Source organism: Marmota flaviventris, chromosome 3 (assembly GCF_047511675.1).
Source record: "Marmota flaviventris isolate mMarFla1 chromosome 3, mMarFla1.hap1, whole genome shotgun sequence".
Classification (NCBI taxonomy): Eukaryota; Metazoa; Chordata; class Mammalia; order Rodentia; family Sciuridae; genus Marmota; species Marmota flaviventris.
The window spans coordinates 7,002,027-7,019,701 of record NC_092500.1 but is presented as its reverse complement, the minus strand read 5'-3'; the positions used below and the strand labels follow the sequence as shown (position 1 = coordinate 7,019,701).

The following is a 17,675-nucleotide window of genomic DNA, read 5'->3' as shown; positions in this document are numbered from 1 at the left end:
ACCATCACTAAAATGTTGGGCATCTTCTGATTCCGTTTTGGGTTAGGGATGGGAAATATATATGAATATATTTTAATATGTGTGTATGTATAGTATCAAACCCTATGTATACTATGTTTTCCCTATACATACATACATACACACACACACATACACACACACACACACACACACACATATATATATATATATATATATATATATAAAATTTGTAGTAAAAATCATATAAAATGTGCCCTCTTAAGTGTTTTAAGTTTACAGTTCAATAGTGTTTACTATATCCACATTGTTGTGTAACAAATCTCTAGAACCTTTTCATTTAACAAAACTGAAACTTGGTACTTATTCAGTGACTCCCCATTCATCTTTCCCTCCAGGCCCTGGAAACTATCATTCTACTTTTCTTTTTGTATGAGTTTGAGTATTTTAGATACCTTATAAAAATGCAATCATGTAACTAGCTCATTCCATTTATGATAATGTCCTCCAAGCTTATCAATATTATTATATGTGGCATTATTTCCTTTTTTATAAAGGCTGAATAATGTTCTGTTGATCCTTGTGGATGTCTGAAAGTACGGATAGTACCAACCCTATGTATACTATGTTTTTCCTATTCATACATATTTATAATTTCTAAATTAAACTTCAGAAATTAGGCATAGTAATAAATTAAAAATAATAACCAACTATAGAAGAGAAAAATATAACAATATCCTGTATATAATTATTTAAAACTTATAAAATGTTTATTTTAGGAATTTTCCATTTAATATTTTTGAATCACCATTGACTGTAAGTAACTGAAACTGCAAAAAAGTGAAATCATGGATGGGGGTACTGGGCATATATACCACATTTTCTTCAGGCAGTCCTCCACGAGTGGCATTTGGATTGTTTCCATCTCTTGGCTATTGTAATGCTGTAATAACATAAGTGAAAGATCTCTTTTTTTAAATGTATTTTTATTGGACACAATGCCTTTATTTTATTTATTTTTATGTGGTGTTGAGGATCGAACCCAGCGCCTCACACATGCTAGACAAGCGCTCTACTACTGAGCCACAACCCCAGCCCCAAGATCTCTTTTTTTAAACCAACTTGTTGAGATATAATTCACATACCATACAGTTCACCCATTTAATATGTACAATTCATTGGTTTTTAGGATATGGAAAGATATGTGCAACCATTAATTCTAGAACATTTCCTCCACCTCAGAAAGAAACCTACTTTGTCTATTTTGTCTGTCATTGCTCATCCCGATCCTCCCCACCCAGCTCTGAGCAACCACTAATTTGCTCTCTCTAAAAATTTCTCTGAGACTTTCCTATAAATGAAATAATATATGACCTTTTGTGGCTGGCTTTTTTTCACTTAACACAATGGGTTTTTCTTTGTTAGTTTAGGAGATGGTGTTTCACTGTGTAGCCTAGGCTGGCTCAAACTCCTGGGCTCAAGGGGACCCTCAGCCTCAGCCTCAGGGTAGCTGGATACAGGTGTGTGCTATCACGTTTTGGTGGCATCATGCATCCATGAGGTATTATTATTGTTTCACTTCTTTTTGTCCCTGAATAATATCCCATTGTATGGATACAACACATTTTTTCTTCTTGGTCTGGGGGAAGAAACCCAGCCCACACACATGCCAGGCAAGCTCTCTACCATTAAGCTATACTCCTAATCCTTACATTTAAAATAATCCATTCATCAATTGGTAAATATTTGTTTCCCACCTTTTGAATATTTATGAATAATGCTACTTAAGATTCACAGTACATATGGTTTTTTTTTTTTTTTTCTGTTTTGTTACTGGGATTGAACCTTGAGACATTCTACTGAGCAGCATCCCCAGCCCTTTTAAATTTTGATACAGGGTCTCACTGAGTTTCCCAGGCTGATCTCAAACTTGTAATCTTCCTGCTGCAGCCTCTCCAGTTGCTGGGATTATAGGCATGCGCCGCCAAGCCTGGACTGTTTTCATTTCTTTAGCAATGGAATCGCTGGGACAAGTGTTTAATTATTTATCATTTGAGGAGCTGCCAGACCATTTTCCACAGCAGCTGCCCCATTTCATATTCCTAGCAGCAGTCTATGATAGTTCAAATTTCTCCAATTTTCTCCAACCCTTACTTTTTAAATTCTAGTGACCTTTTTGTGTGTGCAGTGGTATCTCATTGTGGGTTCTATTTGCCTTTCCCTAATGGCTAGTGATGTTGAATTTTCTGAGTTGAACATTGTCCATTTACATGTCTTCCTTTGAGGAAGATCCATTCAGATCCTTTGCTTTTTTTTTTTTTTTCCCAGTGCACAGATTGGACCCAGGGCCTTATGCATGATCAGCAAGCACTTTTACCACTGAGCTACACCCCAGCCCCTGATCATTTTAAATAGGGTTATTTGCCTTTTATTATTGAGTTGTGAGTTTTTAATGTATTTTAGATAAAAGTTCCTTAACAGATATATGAATTGTAGACATTTTCTCCCATTTTGAGGGTTGTTTTTCCATTCTTTCTCTTTCTAGGCATTTACAGTTATAAATTTTCCTCTGATCACTGCTTTAGCTACATCCATGTTCTGATACATTATTTTAGTATGTTATATACTCACTTGTATACATCTTCAAATTTATATGATTTCTAATTTCCCTTACATTTTTGCTTTGATTCATTGGTTATCTGGGAGTGTTGTTCAATTTCTACATATTTGTGAATTCCTAAAATGTCTTTGTTATTGATCTCTATTTTCATGCCATTGTGGTGAAAGAACACGTTTGTATAATTTCAGGCTTTTAAAATGTATTGATTCTTATTTTATGATTTAACATATGGTCTGTCATGGAGAATGTTTGCACTTGAGAAGTTACTGTATTCTGCTGTTGTTGGGTGAAATGTTCTGTAGGTGTCTGCTAGGGATAGATGATTTATAGTGTTAAATCTTCTCTTGCTGAACTTCTGTCTAGTTCTAGGCATTATTGATAGCAGCATGGCCTTGAACAATTATTGTGGTTTTGTGGAAGTATTTAAATTTATTTTAACTGATACATAAAAACTTAAAAATTGAATGTATTTGTGAGATACTGCATAATGTTTTGATACATGTATACATTGTATAATGTTTAAATCAAATTAAACATATTTCTTCAAAACATTCAAATTCCTTTTTCTGGCTCTGTGAAGTGCAAATTATCTCTAGTCACACTACTGTGCAATAGCACACCAGAACTTTTTAAAAATTATTTTTATTTTTTTAAAATCTTTTTTTAGTTGTTGGTAGACACAATACCTTTATTTTATTTATTTTTATTTTTATGTGGTGCTGAGGATCAAACCCAGTGCCTCACACATGCTAGGCAAGCACTCTACCACTGAGCTACAACTTCAGCCCTACCAGAATTTCTTACTCCTTCCTAACTATAACTTAGTACCCATTGATCAACCTCTTCTGACTTTTCAGCCCCCTACTCTCCCCAGTCCCTGGTAACCACCATTTTACTCTCAATTTCTGTAGATCAACATTTTTGTATTCCACAGATTAGTGAGACTATGACGTTCTTGTCTTTCTGTGGCTTATTTCATTTAATATAATGGCCTCAATTCCATGCATGTCACAAATGACAGAATTTCCTTTTCTTTTCCTTTATCTATTTATCAGTTGATGGACACTTGTTTCCATTTCTTAGCTAAATGAACATGGGAGTGCTAATGTCTCTTCAACATATTGATCTCATTTCCTTTGGATAAATACAGAGTAGTGGGATTGATGAATCATATGATAGTTCTATTTTTAACTTTTTGAGCAATATCCATACTGATTTCCCTAATAGCTGTGCTAATTTATATTCTCACCAATAGTGTACAAGTTTCCCTTTTCTCCACATTTCTTCCAACACTTTTTCTTTTTGAAAAGCTGTCATTCTTACTGGAGTGAGATGATATGTCATTGTGATTTCAATTTGCAATTTTCGGATTAGGGATGTTGATTATGTCTTTTGAGAAATGTCTATTGCCCACTTTTTAATTGGGTTATTTGGTTCTTTACTATTAAGTTTTTTGAGTTTCTTATATATTCTGGACATTAACCCCTTGTCAGATGTACAGTTTGGAAATATTTTCTACCATCCAAAAATCGTCTCTTCACTTTGATGTGCAGAAGATTTTAGTTTAATGTAATCCCATTTATCTACATAAATATGCCATGTATATTTGTATATATATGTGTGTGTGTGTGTGTGTATATATATTTTTTTACTATTATTTTTGCTTTCATGTCTCTGCTTTTTGAGGTCTTCTCAAAAAAATCCTTGCCCATTCCAATGTCCCAAAGCATGTGCCCTGTTTTCTTCTTGTAGTTTCAGTTTTTTGTTTTTTGTGTTTTTGTACAGGGAATTGAAGCCAGGGGCACTTTACCACTGAGCTGCATCCCAGTTCTTTTTATTTTTTTGAGACAGGGGCTCACTAAGTTGCATTGGGTCGTGATAAATTGCTGAGGCTAGTCTGGAACTTATGATCCTCCTGTCTTAGCCTCCTGAACTGCTGGGATTACAGGTGTATGGCACCATACCCAGTTTACATATAAATTTTTAATCCATTTTGAGTTTTGTAACTGGTTAGGGGGTCTTTTCATTTTTCTGCATGTGGATATCCAGTTTCCCCAGTATCATTGGTTGAAGTTTGTGTTCTTAGCACACTTATCAGAAATCAGTTTGTTGCAGGTATGTGGGTTTACTTCTTGGCTCTCTGTTCTCTTCTACAATTATTATTGTTGAATTATCCATTTCTCTCTTCAATTCTCTCAGGTTTTGTTTACATATCTTTGGGTTATTTTGTTAGGTACATCCACATTTATAATCATTCTGTCTTTTTGATGGATTTACCTTTTTAACTTTACAGATTTTTTTTTTTTTTTTTTTTTTTTTTGTACTAGGGATTGAACTTAGGGGCACTCAACTACTGAGCCACATTCCCAGCCCTTTTTGGATTTTATGTAGAGGCAGGGTCTCACTAAGTTGCTTAGTGCCTCGCTTTTGCTAAGGCTGGCTTTGAACTTGCAATATATACATATATACACATACATATGTATATATTTAGTTGTTGATGGACCTTTATTTTATTTAATATGTGGTGCTAAGAATCAAACCCAGTGCCTCTACCCCTGAGCCACAACCCCAGCCCCTGGCATTTTTTGTTTCTAACAACTTTTGTCTTAAAGTCCTTTTCTGACATTAATGTAGTCCTTTCTAGTTTCTTTTGGTTATTGTATTTATTGTAATTTTTCCATTCTTTTAAGTTTCAATCTCTTTCATTTGACTTGAAAGCACGTCTCTTTAGAAGACTGTATATTTGTTTTTTTTAATGATTTTTTAATTTGTTCTTTTTAGTTGTACATGACAAAAAAAGTATACATACATGGAGTACAACTTCCTGTTTTTCTGTTATACATGATGTGGAATTACATTGCTTGTGTACTCATACCCAAACATAAGAAAGTAATATCTGATTCATTCTGCTATCTTTCCTATTCCCATTCCCCCTTCCTTTTCTTCATTCTCCTTTGTCTGATCCAGAGTACTTCTAGGCTTCCCTACCCATCACCCTTTAGCATCCACATATCAGAGAGAATTTCTGGCCTTTGGTTTTTTGGGACTGGCTTATTTCACTTAGCCTGGTAGTCTCCAGTTCCATCTGTTTATTGGCAAATGCCATAATTTCATTTCTTTTTATGGCTAAGTAATATTCCATTGTATATTATTATACCATGTTTCCTTTATCCATTCATCTGTTGAAGGGCACCTAAGCTTGTTTCATAGTTTAGCTGTTATAATTGAGCTGCTATAAACATGGATGTGACAGCATCACTATAGTATGCTGATTTTTAAGTCCTTTGGATATATACCAAGGAGTGGGATAACTGGGTCAAATGGTAGTTCCATTCCATATTTTCTTAAGAATCTTGATACTACTTTCCAGAGCAGTGTATATTCCCACCAGCAATGTATGAGTGAACCTCTCCCCCACATCCTTGCCAACATTTATTATTACTTATATGTTTGATAATTGCCATTCTGACTGAAGTGAGATGAAATCTTAATGTAGTTTTAATTTACATTTCTCTAATTGCTAGAGATGTTGAAAGTTTTTGACTGATCATATTTAGAAGACTATTTTTGGATTGTGCGTGTGTGAGAAAATGCTTTAAATACATTCTTTTAATCTGTTTAATCTATTTACATGTAATTATAGATAAGACAGGATTTACCCCTGCCATTTGGCATTTCCTTTAGTTATCTTATTTCCTGTATTACTGCCTTTTTTATTATTTATTATAACATCTTATTTTGTACCATTTTAATCTATCAGTTTTTCTTTTCAGTACTGGGAAGTGGTAGAGTACCAGGGACACTCTACCACCGAGCTGTATCCCCAGCCTTTTTTATTTTCTGAGACAGGGGCTTGCTAAATTGCCCAGGCTGGTCTTGAACCTAATCCTCCTGCTTCAGCCTCCAGTCAGTTGGGCTATAGGACCTCCTCATCCAGCTGTCATTTTTACTATGCTTTTCAGGGAATTACCACTGATGGCTAGTTTATAACAGTTTAGTTCATATTAATAACAATTTATGTCAATTGAACACAAAAACTTTGCTTCTAGATAGCTCTGTTCTTTTCCATTTTGCTGATATTGTTACAAATTACATCTGTGTACATTGTTTGTCCATTTTAGATTTATAATTATTGCATTGTAAAGTTGTCTTTTAAATCAGGGACCAAAAGGGAGTTACAAACAAAAAATACATTTATGTTGTTTTTCAATGTTTGTTTTTACTGGTGCTCTTTATTTCTTCATATGGATTACTATCCAGGGTTCTTTTATTTCAGCCTGAAGAACTCTATTCAGTGCTTCATGCAAGACAGGTCAGTTATAGATGAACTTTCTTCATTTTTTTTTACCTGGGAACATCTTCATATTTCCTTCATTTTTGGAAGTTTGGACAAATATGGAATTTCTCATTGACAGTCATTTTCTATTGAATATATCAACCTTCCAGCTTCTGTAGTTTCTGGTAGCTTGCTGAGCCTCCCTTGTCATCTTTGCCTTGCTTTCAGAATTCTTTCTCTTTTTATGATGTGTCTAGGTATGGACCTTTTTTCTTTCTTTCTTTTTTTTTTTTTTTAGTTGTAGATGGACGCAATATCTGTATTTATTTATGTGGTGCTGAAGATTGAACCCAGTGCCTCACGCACGCGAGGCAAGCGCTCAACCACTGAGGTACAACCCCAGCCCCTGGGTATGGAACTTTTTAAGTTTATCCTATTTTGAGTTTGTTAAACTTCTTGGAAATACAGATTGATATTTTCATCAAATATAGGAACTCTTAACTCCTATATTTCTTCAAATATTCTGCCCCTTTCATCTTTTTATTTTTTAAAAATTTTGTAGTTGTAGATGAACAGCACGTCTTTATTTTATTTTTTGATGTGGTGCTAAGGATGGAACCCAGTGCCTCACACGTGAGCAGGCAAGTGCTCTGCCACTCAGCTACAGCCCCAGCCCTTCCCTCTTTTGTATGTGTATGTTGGTACACTTGATGGTATCCCAAAGGACACTGAGGCTTTGTTCATTGATCATTAGTATTTCTGTTCCTTGTATTAATTTCAACATACTATTTTCAAACTTGCTGATTCTTTTACTCTGAACTCAAATCTGTTATTGAATCTCGGTAGTGAATTTTTTATCTCAGATACTATATTTTCCAGCTTGAGAATTCATACTTGGTTCTTTTTTATAATTTCTATATCTTCCTTCTATTTTTTGAAATGTTTTATTCTTTGCTTTAATTCATCAGACATAATTTCCCTTGGCTCTTGGAACATATTTAAAATAATTGTTAAAATCTAGTACTAAAGAAAGTTAAAATGCCATTAAGCTTTCTGTTATTACTGAAACTCAACTGGGCTGTTAGAAGTCTTTGAATAATTTCCAGAATTCTGTAAGATGATTCTGACTTGTGTGGCAGGTTTTTCATTGCTTTTATGGAGCATGCAAACTTTCAGTGGTTCTGACTGGGCCATTTTTGCTGACCCCTTTTTTTGATTTTGATTCAAACAAACTAAAGAAAGATATTTTTATACCAATGGCAAAAACTGGACATATATTATTATAGAATTCTGCTTCCTTACATAGGGAGATTGTATTAAAGTCAGACTTATATTTTAAAGACCCTGATAGAGATTATATAGTGGTACCTTGGGTTTCTGAGATTGGCTTTCAGTATTCTGGTTCACACCCTGGAAAAGTGTATGTGGGGAGAAATGAAATATTGGCACAAGCTCTTAGAGCTGTGTGATGGGTACATGGAGATTTATTGTACTACTTTTTTGTGTTTGAAAATTTCTATAATACAGTTTCCAAAAGAGAAGGGCTACCCTTGGAGTCCAAGTAAGGCTACCTTGAACTGGAAAAAAGTAATTGAGTTCCTCACTGACCTTGGGCAGAATAGAGAACAGTGTCCTGGAAGACAGGCAGCATGTATGGAAATAGGAGAACTACTCAGGCAACCCCGGGATGAAAGGACATGTTTTAAAGCAAGCACAGATGTGTGACCACTTCTGAGTCTGAAAGTCAAGGGTGCTGATTCGTCAAATTCAGCTGAACCCTGGCCCCAGTCCCTGTCTGTGGTTTCAATCCCTATATTCTATATTCACATCCCATCTCTAGCTTCTTTCCCAGAACTGGCAAGAGAAGAGGTGTTTCCACCAACACGTTCCATTTGTCTTGAACAGCACTTTGGCCAAGACCCAAGGATGGAACTATGAACAGAGCAATGGGCCTTCAAGGACAGAGGCCAGGACAGGGTAGACTCTGTCTTCCTGAGTGACTCCATAGCCTCAAGACATCAGCTGGGGACAGGGAACCTTCCCTGGGGACTCAACTATCAGATCTAGTGACTTAATCGTAAAACTCCAGTAATATTAAACTATATAAAATGTGCACTTGTAAATTCTTTATACCTTACTCTAGATGCAAGGACTTCAAGATCGTGAGGCAGGGAGTAGGAGAGGTCTGCCCAGCAGAGGACCCATAAGGCAGGGCAGTGTGGGGTTGCAGCTCCCAATTTAAGGCCCAAAGAGGACCTAGCCAACCTGCTATGCCATCAGCTTTCCAAATGGGAAAGAGGGCCACCATGGGAGAGAGGCACCCTGTGGTCTGAGCTGAAGGAGGTAGGTTTGGGGAGGCAGGCAAGAACCTGCCATTCTTTTGATCAGACAATAGAAAATGGTTTTTGTTTCTGTTTTTTTAAATGGAAATAGCTGAGAAATTTGAACTTCCTTTGTAGCCAGGTTGGGAGAGAAATAATGAAGAGAGAGAATTTAGGGTGAGGTGGGGTCACCAAAAGAAAGCAGGTTGAGGTGTGGAGGCAGGAGACACTGCTGTGCCCCAAGCATAACCAATAGGCCCTGGGAACAACACTACTCTGCCTCATTTTGTTGCCACCATGGCCACCAGAGTGTCATGCAGAGCAGAGAAGGGTCCCTGCGGTGAGGCAAGTCTGGCATTTCTAAGGAGTATAATCTGTAGGTTACTCTAGAAAATGAGGGGCCACAAGATGCCACACATCGGACACGAGATGAGATTTGAAACCTTCATCCTGTGCATTGCCACCCAGAGTCTCCAACTGAAGGTGTCCATGCCCTATCCCAAGTCCACGTAACAACTACTTGACTAAAGAAAAGCTTTATTGGTGACCTCAGGGAGCCAAGGTCCCCTTTCTGGCCCCACTTCCAGGTAGTTTTAGTCTGCAAGGCCTTCTCAGGCTAGGAAAGCCAGTCACACAATTCATGAGAGTTCTAGCAAGAGGTCAGATCTCTATTCCCAATTAGAAAAATTCCAAATCCTGATTTCACAGTCAACAACAAGGCTGGAGGCTAGAGTCCTGATGGGCATCAGTGCCCCGCCTGTGGCTCAGGAGGTTGGCAAATTGTTCAGCAATATCTGTGGGGCTGTAGAGATGAGATAGAGGCCAGGAAGGCCACAAGAAATTGCCCCAAGAGAAGTTTCCAATAGGATCCACACTTGGGTAGGACATGGAACCTGACCCTGCAATTGCACTTTGAGTAGGATGAGGTCAGGTTGCTGAGTGGGCCTGGAGAGGAGAGAGCCCCACCTGCTTGCACTTGGCATACCAAGGCTCCATGGTCAAGGCTCAGTGGGGCCACCACAGCCTGTCAGACATCCCAGATCCTCATTAGTGGGACCTGGGACTTCTGCACAGTTTTCTGCATCTTCTGGATGGGATACAGGTACCACATCACTACCCCTGAAGGGTTGATGACCACTGTGAAGCTGGTATCATCCCGGAGGCCACTGATGATTTCACCCGAGAAGACGTCCTGGGCCTGCAGTGGGGAGGGACATCACCAATGGCGGCAATTAGAACTGCACAGAAAGCCCCTCAGAGTGTGGAGAAGTGCCAGGACCTTGGCTTGTCTGTGCAGGCCTCCAGTATGCCCTATGGAAGTGGGAGCCCTGAACCTCCCTTCACTTTTCCACCAGCAAAGCTCACAGATGTCCAAACAAGGGTAGCAGAGAAAGCCCCAGCCTGGGAAACGCCACGAGGGCTGTAGCAGCCAGGGCTGCCCAGTGAACAGCAGCAACCTGAGAGGTTAAGGGGACTCTTGGTTCTGTCTGCTTTGCTTGAAAACCAGTGCAGAGAACAGCCCCAGCCCTCAGTGCCTGCAGTAGCTGCACAAGCACCTGCCAGAGGCCCTGAAGCCCATGGCACAGGGAGGCCATGTGTGAGTGAGGGTCAGCCCCAGTAGACACCCCCCCAGGAAACTGGAAACCAGACTCCAGGAGGCAAGGCCAGGGGCTGCAGGGGCAGGGGACTCACCTCATAGATTCTGGAGCTGGAGAAGTTAAGCTTTGCCAGGGAGGAGTGGTAGCGGAAAGGCATGTCCGTCCTACGGCTGAAGAAGACCACGACATTGGTGTCACCAGACAGGGGCCGCTTGAACACTTGAATTAAGGATTTTTCCTGGGCATAAAAGATAGTTATGACTGAGGTCTCTGCTCAGAGACTCTGGTTTTGAAATTCCCTCCTGGCCCTCCCTTGAGCTCTGAGCCCCTCAGGCTATGATCAAGGCTCAGTGGGGCCACCACAGCCTGTCAGACGTCCCAGACGTCCCTCTGTGTCATATAGAGGCTTGGGGATGATGTCACAGCCTCCCCAACTTATCTAGCCCTATCTTCCTTCTCTGACTTAGCAGATGCACACCAACGTCTACTTTGTGCCAGCCCTCATGCTAGGACACAATAATGCATGAGGCCCTACCTCACAAGCTCACAAGATTGCTCAAGTCTTATTTGTACCAATTATGAAACCTTAAGATAAAAAGTTACTTAGATTTTGGAAGCTTCAGTTTTCTCATTTGTAAAACAGGGAAGAGTATCCACCTTGCTAAGAAAATATCTAAAATGTACTGAGCCACAGTAGGTGCTCAATAAATAGTAGAAACTAATGTTAGGTCTTGGCTAAAACAATTTCTTAAACTCTAGAAGAAAGCCCTAGCTCTCTGGAGAACATTACCTGTATGCAGTGGCCCTATGCCTCACTGTTCCCCTGAGGAATTGTGTAGTGATGTGCCCCTACCTCATGCCCATGAGCTGTCCTGCTCTGCCCTGCTCTCACCCAGGCAAAAAGAGGGCAGTTGGAGCAGTTCCCAGCAGTTCTCCACTGCATGCAACCAGGAAGGGATTTCAGAGACCCAGCCCCACTCCTGTTCCCACCCCCAGTTGTCCTCCAGGTTGACAGCCTTGCTTTCAGGACAGCCCAGTTCTCAGCCCTCCCCACACACCCTAGTACCTTGAGAATCATGCGTCCCTGGATGCCTAAGGGATCCTGGTTGATTTTGATCATGAGTGGATTCTGCAGAATGTTCACGTTCTGAGGGGAAATGGTACGCAGGTCTGTGGACATGAAGAGGGGGGCTGCCAGCACAGTCCACAGGGCCATCTGTGCCCGGGCTTGCTCATAGCTGAGGCCAAAGTTCCCAATGAGCAGCTGGTAACAGAAGAAAGGAACAATCATCTTGTGCTCCTCAGGGAGACAGGCATGGGCTAGACTGGGGAATGAGAGTCACTTGTGTGGACCTGGCTTAGTGCAGCTATGTGGCCATGGGGCAAATAAATCCCCTTCCATCTGCACATCAGTTTTGGGTTTTTTTTTTTCCCTCATCAGGAGCATGGGAGGATGATATTCTCTGCTGCATCACAGGGCCCTGGTACATGCTGGGTAATGCTCCACCATTGAGCTCTCCCCAGCCCTTTTTACTTATTTTGAGACAGTGTCTAGTGGTTTATAAATGGGAGGGCTGGGGCTGGGGCTCAGTGGTAGAGCGCTTGCCTCGCACATGTGAGGCACTGGGTTCGATCCTCAGCACCACCTAAAAGTAAATAAGTAAAATAAAGGTATTGTGTCCATCTACAACTAAAAATATTTTTTAAAAAAAGTTTGTAAATGGGGATAGTGAATCAAGAAATATACTGCAGGCAGCAGTGGTAGGAAACCAGACTTGGATAAAGTCCCTCTGCACCTACCACTTGCCATCCACCTGCCCTAGCCAGAGCTGAATGAACTCACGGGAACTCCTGACCCCAGAGCAAACAACCAATCCACAGGACATAAACCATTATTGCTAATTCAATATGGTACTTGGTGATCGCAATTTAAACAGTGTCTGGCATATGCATTTTAGAGTTAAAAATTTGACTCTCAAAAGCACAGAAAAAACTGGGTTACTTGCTGGAGGTAAGTGGTAGAGCTGGAGCTACAATTCCAAAACAGGTAAGCTTTACTCCAAAGCAGGCCGGCCCCTCCATCTGGCTTAGTAGTCACAATTATAACTGTCATTGGTAGTAAATACTTGTTGGCTAAATGAACAGATAACCATAAAACTATTTTAAAAAATCAGCAGGGCTATGATGGAGATAGCACCAAAGCGCCAGAAGCTGTGGCCTAGAGGGTGGGGAGGGCAGGGTTTGTAGGACAGCAGGGTAGAGGGTGTTGAAGAGCTTCCAGAGGCTCAGGAGGACAGTCTAGGTGCTAGGACCGGCAACACAGCAAGGAACAGACATCATCTTTACTGGAGAGTTGGTTGCTACAGACTGGAGTTCTAGAAACAATGGACATTCCTGCAACCTTTCCCTGAACATTCTGATGCAAAAGGTGGGGGAGGGACCATGGTCAGGCACTGTAAACAAGCTCTGAAGGTGAGTCTGACACAACATGTCACACCCAGTTCAGGGGCACATTTCAGAAAAGCTGATCTAGAACCTGGGAGTGAGCCTCAGGGAAGGAAGAGAGCACGGGCAGTGGGGCTTTCATGGACTGCGGGTCTAGGGACATTCCCTTCCATGCTGGTACCATGTCCGGGTCATTCCAGTGCCCAGGGCCGGCCACTGGCTGTAGAATGTCCTGGTGTTTCACGAACCAGTCCAGGATGAAGAGCACACTCCTCCAGGAGTCCTGGATATCATCATAGTTGCGCCAGAGGTTGCAGATGTTAGCCAGCAGAGTGTAGTTCACCTGGATGCCAGGGAGGCAGAGTCCAGCATGGTCATGCCCTGCTGCCTGGAGCCATCCAGGGACTGGGGAGGCTCAGCAGGCAACAGTGGGAAGGGGTAAAAGGACAGGTCCACAAGCTTATTCAGGACCAGGAAGCCCTCTGAGAGGGTGGGCCTGCTATGGGCCTACCTAGGCTTCCCTTCCAAACAGGCTGGCACCAGTATGGAGCTTACCCTATCTTCTCATGCCTGCTGGAGCTGAGCCCAGGGTGGGCTTAGGCTGGTGCACCCACAACCCTCCCCACTGTGCATTCCCCATACTTCACACTTACACTTCTGCCAGCCATCTCCCTCAGGTCTGGAGGTCTGAGCCCATCCTTCCTAGGGTCAGATGTGCTGGGGGTGGGGGCTATCAAGGTGCCCATGGGCCCTTCTGAGGCTTGGCTCACCACTTTCTGGACTTCCTAGCCCACTCAGTACCTACCACCCAGCATACTGACCCCACTTGCTGGGTGGTCAGTGCTGACATGAGCCTTGGATACCAACACGTCAGCTCAGTTGATGAGGGCTCCATTTCTCTAACACCCTGGGCTGGCTGTGGCCCTCTCTTTAAAACTCTATGGCCCTCTCTCTACACAAATAAGCACATGGGCAACTGTGCTGAGAGCAGCCCTGGCTCTGGTAGCTACCTCCCTGTGGCCTGGCACACAGAGGACAAGGGAGACCCTAGGGTATGGGAGCCTTAGCAGGTGGGTACACAGAATGGCTTACCTCAGGGGGAAGGCCCCCTTCGTAGGCTGGCCAGCTGCAGGAGAAGGCAATGGAACGGCCTGTGGCATTCAGGGCAGCAGACATCTTGGGATATCCTAAAGAAAGGCCCAACCCCCACTAGAGGATTGAGCAGGCGCAGAGGCAGCCTGGGGCCTCCACTCAAATGTTTTCCAACCAAACAGGAGGTAACAAACAGGCTCCAAACAGGAAGTACCTCCCACATACCAAGAATGAGGTGGCTATGGTCTACCCCATCTTTTAGGAACCTGAACATCCCTTCAGCCCCGGGGTAAGGGGAACTGGCAAAACCACTGCTAGGGGCTACACACAGACCAAGCTCCTGTGGCCATCTTTTCCTCTTTACTTGATGGCCCCTGGCAGCTGTGGAACTCACCCTCAACCCGTTCCTCGCGGGTGGAGAAGCAGCCATCCAGCTTCAGCATGTCCACCTTCCACTCAGCAAATGTTTGCGCATCCAGCTCCACCTTGTCTAGTGTGGTGCCAGGGAAGCCCATGCACGTTAAGTTGCCCATGTCCGCATAGATGCCCAGCTTCAGGCCCAGGGAATGAGCCTGTAGGGGGTTGAGAACACAGAGGGCTCAGATGGGACCCTCAGGAAGCCTCCTCATCAGCACATCTGACTAGGGCCCATTCAAACCTTCACTGGCTCCCATTGACCAGAGGAGAGGTCCCAGCTTGCTGGCTGGCCTCTGCCAGCTCCAGCCTCTCCTCCCTCCATCACACTGCTTCTGGCTATTTCTTGCCTCAAGGCCTTCATGTCTGCCTCAAAGGCCACCCCTCTGGGGTTGCTCAAGAACTAACTTGTCTCCTCCAAGGGTCTTCCTAGAGTCCCAGGCTGAGTAGGATGCCCTTTCTGCCTCTCTCCATAGTGGTGATCATTCATCAGTTTCCCCATGAGACTCAAGCAGGTGGGGTGATAGGGGAGGAAGAGCCCCCTACAGGGGAGGGCTGGGGTGGAACTCACATAGTCAGCCAAGAAAGTGATGCCATGGGGGAAGCGCTTGGAATCAGGCACCAGGCGGCCTCTGTCATCTCGCTCACCAATCCAGCAGTCATCGATGTTGAGGTAGACGTAGCCCAGGTCCCGCCACCCATCCTGTGCCATCAGGTCAGCCATCTCCATGAAGAGCCGCTCACTAGCAAGGGGCATGGGGCTGCTCGATCGCCCAGCCTGACCCTCATCCTATCCCTTCCTTCCTCAGCTCTGAATCTGGGCTGTAAAAATCATGACTCTACTTTCAGCTGCGGACTAAGCCACTATGTTGGGAACAACAAACTAGGTGGGATGAAATGAGGGGTCTGGCTTCCAGGATGAGGGGCAGGTCTGCTTGGCCTTCCACATTATCTCTTTTGAATTACCTCAGGGGCCAAGTCCAGTGCAATGTCCCTGCCGCACAGAGGCCCCAAGCAGGTCATGAGACTAAATATCAGATATCCTCTAAGCCACTTCTGCCTGTACTTGTTCTGGGATCAGGGGTTCTGACTGTGCCCTTTTTGTTAGCTGGTCCTCCTCTCCCTGCCTGCACTCTGCAGGCCTTGGGCAAGGCTTGTCTGGTGGCTGTGGACCTCACTCACCTGATGCAATTCTTTGGGTCCTCATCACAGTCAATGTTGCAGCGGAAGCGTTCCCAGGCCAGCCAGCCCATGGGTGGTGTCCGAAGGAGCCCATTCTCTAACACCAGCACCTGGGCCACCAGGGTCAGCAGGAGCACTGGGAGTGGGGGGTGAGAATAGTGACTGTGACTGGCTCTCACAGTCCAGACCCTCCTCCCACCCCATCCACATGCTGCTCTCACTGCTTGCACATTAGAGGAATCAGACTCCTGGGTTTAGGGTAGAATTGGCTCTTCCTGCAGAGGTTGGCAGGGGAGGTCCTTTGGGCAAGATAATGGGTTTGAAATCTGGCTCCCCACTTGCTGTTGCCACAGTAGGACTGGACTTAGCAAAACTGACACTTTTAAATCATGTCCTTCCTATATCCCTTGACCAGCCCTCTCCACCTCATATATAGAACTTGACAGTACAATGTGGCCAGAGGCCAGGTCTGTTAAGTCCCAATCCAGAACTCTGCTCTCAACCACAGACAAAAGGTTTCCGAAAGGTTTACAGCTTGCCTAGGAAGGACCTGGCCCAGCCTGCCCACAAGGTGAGCCCTTTCCCTCTCAGGCTTATTTCTTTAGGTGTCAGAGGGAGTTACTGTTCCCACTTCACAGACTGCTCTCAGCAATGGCACATCGCATAAGATGGGACCTCTGCACTTGGGGGAAAGGGGGTGAGAAAGGAAAGGACTTCTTTGGAGGGGGCATCGATTCTTGGGTGGGGAGCATCCTCTTCACCTTTCCTAGCCCAGCCCCATGAATGGGAGGAACACGTCTCCCCACACACCCGTCAAGGAAGAAGGGCAGAAACCAGAGGGCTGGAACTTTCTCCATGCAGTCCTCCCCCACCCGTGCTGTCGCTCCCGGGGTCGGTGTAGGTACCTGTCTTCAGTAACATGGCTTTGGACTCGGCGTCTCAGAACCGGGCCAAATCTCTGCTCTTTTCAGCTTTATATTTTGGGCTCTGAAAGACACGACACGGTAGAGAAGCTCTGGGTTCACGACCACTTCCCCTTGCCACCCCTTTACTTCCCCGAGCCTAAGCTCTTCCGTAAGAAATATCAGACAGGCTGCCCCGGACTTGAGACCTCACCCGCCCGCGGTGCTGGGAAACCGGGCGCCTACGGGCAGCCGTAGGCCAGGCTGGGGCCAGACAACGGCAGCAACGGGCTCAGGACGCCCAGAAAGAACGGAGGCGCTGAGCCCAGTCCGGGCTCCCGACTTCCATCCTCGGCTTCCAGCCTTCGGTTCCCAACGTCCCGGCGGCCTCACTCACCCCTCCGAGGCGCTCAGACCCACTGCCGACCTCGGCCTCCCGAGCCTCTGACAGATCCACTCGCCTGATTGGCTCCCAGCGTTCCAGTGGGCGGGCCCCTGCTCGGCTACCCTTCTGGCACAACCTATCAGAACCCCCCCTAGCAACGTACCCCGCCCTCTGTGGGCCCCCACCCACCCGACGCCCCGCCCCCACGCGCTCCCCATGCCCCGCCCCCACGCGCTCCCTATGCCCCGCCCCGTTGAGTTCCAGCCCTGCGCGCTCCCGACAGCGGCTTAGGGTCCGGGCGCGTGGGTGACCAGGTTTGCAGCGAAGCCAATTCTGTCATTTCTAGGGGACCCAAGAGGGCGTAGAGTGTCCCCCACACGGTAGGCTCTCAGGAAGTGGCGGTGCTGTGAAAACCCTCTAAGAGCGTTGTTTAGAGGAAATGTCCTGAAGCATGGCTGATA

The 17,675-nt window shown here is 44.2% G+C and overlaps 1 protein-coding gene across 2 annotated transcripts; it reads right to left on the bottom strand.

Moving 5' to 3' along the window:
• Nucleotides 1–9,716: 9,716 nt before the first annotated feature.
• Naga (alpha-N-acetylgalactosaminidase) lies at nucleotides 9,717–17,328 on the bottom strand. Of its 2 annotated transcripts, none has more exons than XM_027939573.2 (10): nucleotides 17,227–17,328; nucleotides 16,833–16,914; nucleotides 15,928–16,063; nucleotides 15,317–15,488; nucleotides 14,726–14,903; nucleotides 14,332–14,426; nucleotides 13,421–13,582; nucleotides 11,861–12,058; nucleotides 10,889–11,032; nucleotides 9,717–10,394 (listed from the first exon to the last, which is right to left on the bottom strand). In XM_027939573.2, exons 2-10 carry the CDS (start codon nucleotides 16,846–16,848, stop codon nucleotides 10,224–10,226), a joined length of 1,272 nt encoding a protein of 423 aa, XP_027795374.1. In that variant the 5' UTR covers nucleotides 16,849–16,914; nucleotides 17,227–17,328; the 3' UTR covers nucleotides 9,717–10,223. The 2 variants fall into 2 exon arrangements, with proteins under 2 accessions (XP_027795374.1, XP_027796010.1); XM_027940209.2 differs by lacking the exon at nucleotides 17,227–17,328 and adding an exon at nucleotides 17,044–17,220.
• Between the last annotated feature and the right edge of the window lie 347 nt (nucleotides 17,329–17,675).